The 2,357-nt window shown below is 39.1% G+C and overlaps 1 protein-coding gene across 1 annotated transcript in view; it reads right to left on the bottom strand.

Annotated features, from left to right (window-relative positions):
- Positions 1 to 367: 367 nt before the first annotated feature.
- The window catches only part of lamb1a (laminin, beta 1a), a gene marked incomplete at its 5' end in the record, with an annotated part of 61,746 nt that continues 59,756 nt past the window's right edge, over positions 368 to 2,357 (bottom strand). Inside the window, 2 exon segments of the mRNA XM_014020141.1 lie at positions 368 to 1,622; positions 1,720 to 1,879. Coding sequence (XP_013875595.1) covers positions 1,483 to 1,622; positions 1,720 to 1,879 — 300 coding nt within the window.

Raw genomic sequence — 2,357 nt, 5'->3', positions numbered from 1 at the left:
TGCCCAAATTTATGCACCTGCCTAATTTTGTTTAACCAATTATTGCACACTTTCTGTAAATCATATAAACTTCATTTCACTTCTCAAATATCACTGTGTTTGTCCCCTATATGATATATTTAACTGATTTTTTTATCCAAACAATCAATGATTTTTAAAGGTAAATCAGGAAAATTAACAAGGGTGCCCAAACTTTTGCACCCCATTGCATGTGTGTGTGTGTGTGTGTGTGTGTGTGTGTGTATACTTCCACATAATTATAATAACAAACTACTAAAATGCTCAGAAAACACATACCAAAAATCACACACACTGACTGCAGATGAAGGTTGAAAGGTTGGTGATAAAACAGCAGGAAACACTGAACTTTAATTAACAAAGCTTTATTAAAAATAATTTTAGGCTCTAAAATTGGATCACAACAAACATTAATCCAATATAGACTAGTTGCAGTCAGATGGTTACACATTCACTTAAAAAAACAGTTTTGTTCAACTTTGGTGTGATTTTCTGCCTAATAGTTGGTAATAGTAGTAATGGTTTGTACCTTTATTTAGCTAGAACATCAGTCATAAAGGATGGAGAAAGTGACAAAAGTCTTTGGCCTGGCTAAGCTAAATTCATCGAATGCCAAACAATTGTTTCTCAAAAGCAACATTTGCTAGAATTTACTCTCTACACTCATACTTATCAGGGTTTCTTTAACTGGACGGGCTGATCAGGTGGCTGATACGTTCAGGTTTGGCACCATCGGTGGCTCAGCCATCTCACACACATTCTCATGGTGTCCCCAACATTTGCTTGGCAAAACAGCAGCAAACTAAACAAACTGTGTCATGCAAATAGTGGTTTAACGATAGCCTGAAAAGGATTTTCTTGGCACTTGTTTGGCTAAATGTTAGCCTAGCCTTTGCCTCTTCCTGTATGACTGACATCACAGCTGATAGACAGGTCATCACTTCCATGATGACTGGACTCTCCCTTTAAACTGGACCCAAAATGATAAAAGTTACATTCATTATAAAGGTATTTTTTAATGAAAGGGGGGTACTGTTCACTCCGAGATGACTTCTTAAAAGGCCGGGAATGAAAAAGTTTTGAAAAAGKGTTTAATAAGTGAGCATGGAAGCCCACCAACATGGTCCAGAATGACATATGCTCCTAAATGACGATAACATATGGTAATAGGTTACAAGAAAAAGAAAGGAAATATCTGATTTACTGCAGCAGTTTTTGATGAGGGKTGGGGGCTCCCATTAAAAATCCATTGAACTCCTCCACGGGCTCAAATGTTCATTCACACACTCAGTTTTGTCAGTTAGCTAAAAGATTGCATCCCAGTAAATTTGTTAACACAACAGAATCAAGTCTTTGGTTTTATTAAGTCATGAGGATTTGTTTGGTTTGAAGCTTTAATGATTGAGGCTCTAAGACTCAGGAGAACACGTGGCTGCGACTCAGCTCAGGAGGAGGCCATGATGTCTAAAACAGGCAGGTGCTGTAAACCGTCACTTTGTGGCTGATCTCCTGCAGCAGCTTCTTCACCGCCTGCTCCAGCTCCACCAGCTGCTCTGCTTTCMCCTCCAGAGTCCGCTGGTTGTCATCATAAGACTTCTCCAAATCTGGAACAGCAAAATTATTAATAGAATCACTAATAATTTTTAGCATTTATACGTGACTAAATCTGATGTCTGATTGATGACGGTGATGTCATGTCACCTTTAAGTAGCTGCAGCTTGTCACTGGCCTGCARCAGCAGCTGTTTGGCTTCATTTTGCAGTGACTCCGCCCTCTTCTTGGCATCAGCCACACCCCCTGCATTTTGACCAATCAGCTCTTCCACTGTGCTGTACTTCTGCTTCACCTCCGACTCCAGATCCTAAACAACACAATGATACAGTGACAACACTGATGAAGTCAAATTGTTCAGACAAGCTTTGTAAAATAGCTTTTAGCTACAACTGTTTAGTTTGGATAGTTCTAAACATGGGTTTGAACAGAAGCCTCAAAGCCCCAGTGAAAAAATTCTCTATTATTTTATTTTGAAAAATGTCCACTTCCTTTTGTACTGTACATGTGTAGAAGGAGTCCCGAGAGTAATTTGAGACTGTAAACTTGTGACCAGACAGCATCAGATGGTGTGTGGGATGATTGTTGTGGTGATGAAGAGGAAAAAAATAAAGTCAGAGAAGAAGACCAAATGGTGGAAGTTGAAGAAAGCAGAGTGTGAGGAATTCAGAGAGGACATGTTAAAGGCTCTGGGTAAATAATAATTAGTACATTTTATTTAAAGTGCCCTTTTTATCTTGCAATTTTGCAGGGCTACAAAGGGCTAAAAGCAGGGCAAGCAATTACAA

The sequence above is a fragment of the Austrofundulus limnaeus genome, unplaced genomic scaffold (genome assembly GCF_001266775.1).
Source record: "Austrofundulus limnaeus strain Quisiro unplaced genomic scaffold, Austrofundulus_limnaeus-1.0 Scaffold241, whole genome shotgun sequence".
Taxonomy (NCBI): Eukaryota; Metazoa; Chordata; class Actinopteri; order Cyprinodontiformes; family Rivulidae; genus Austrofundulus; species Austrofundulus limnaeus.
Note: the sequence above shows the minus strand (reverse complement) of the source record. Positions and strands in the feature narration are given on the sequence as shown.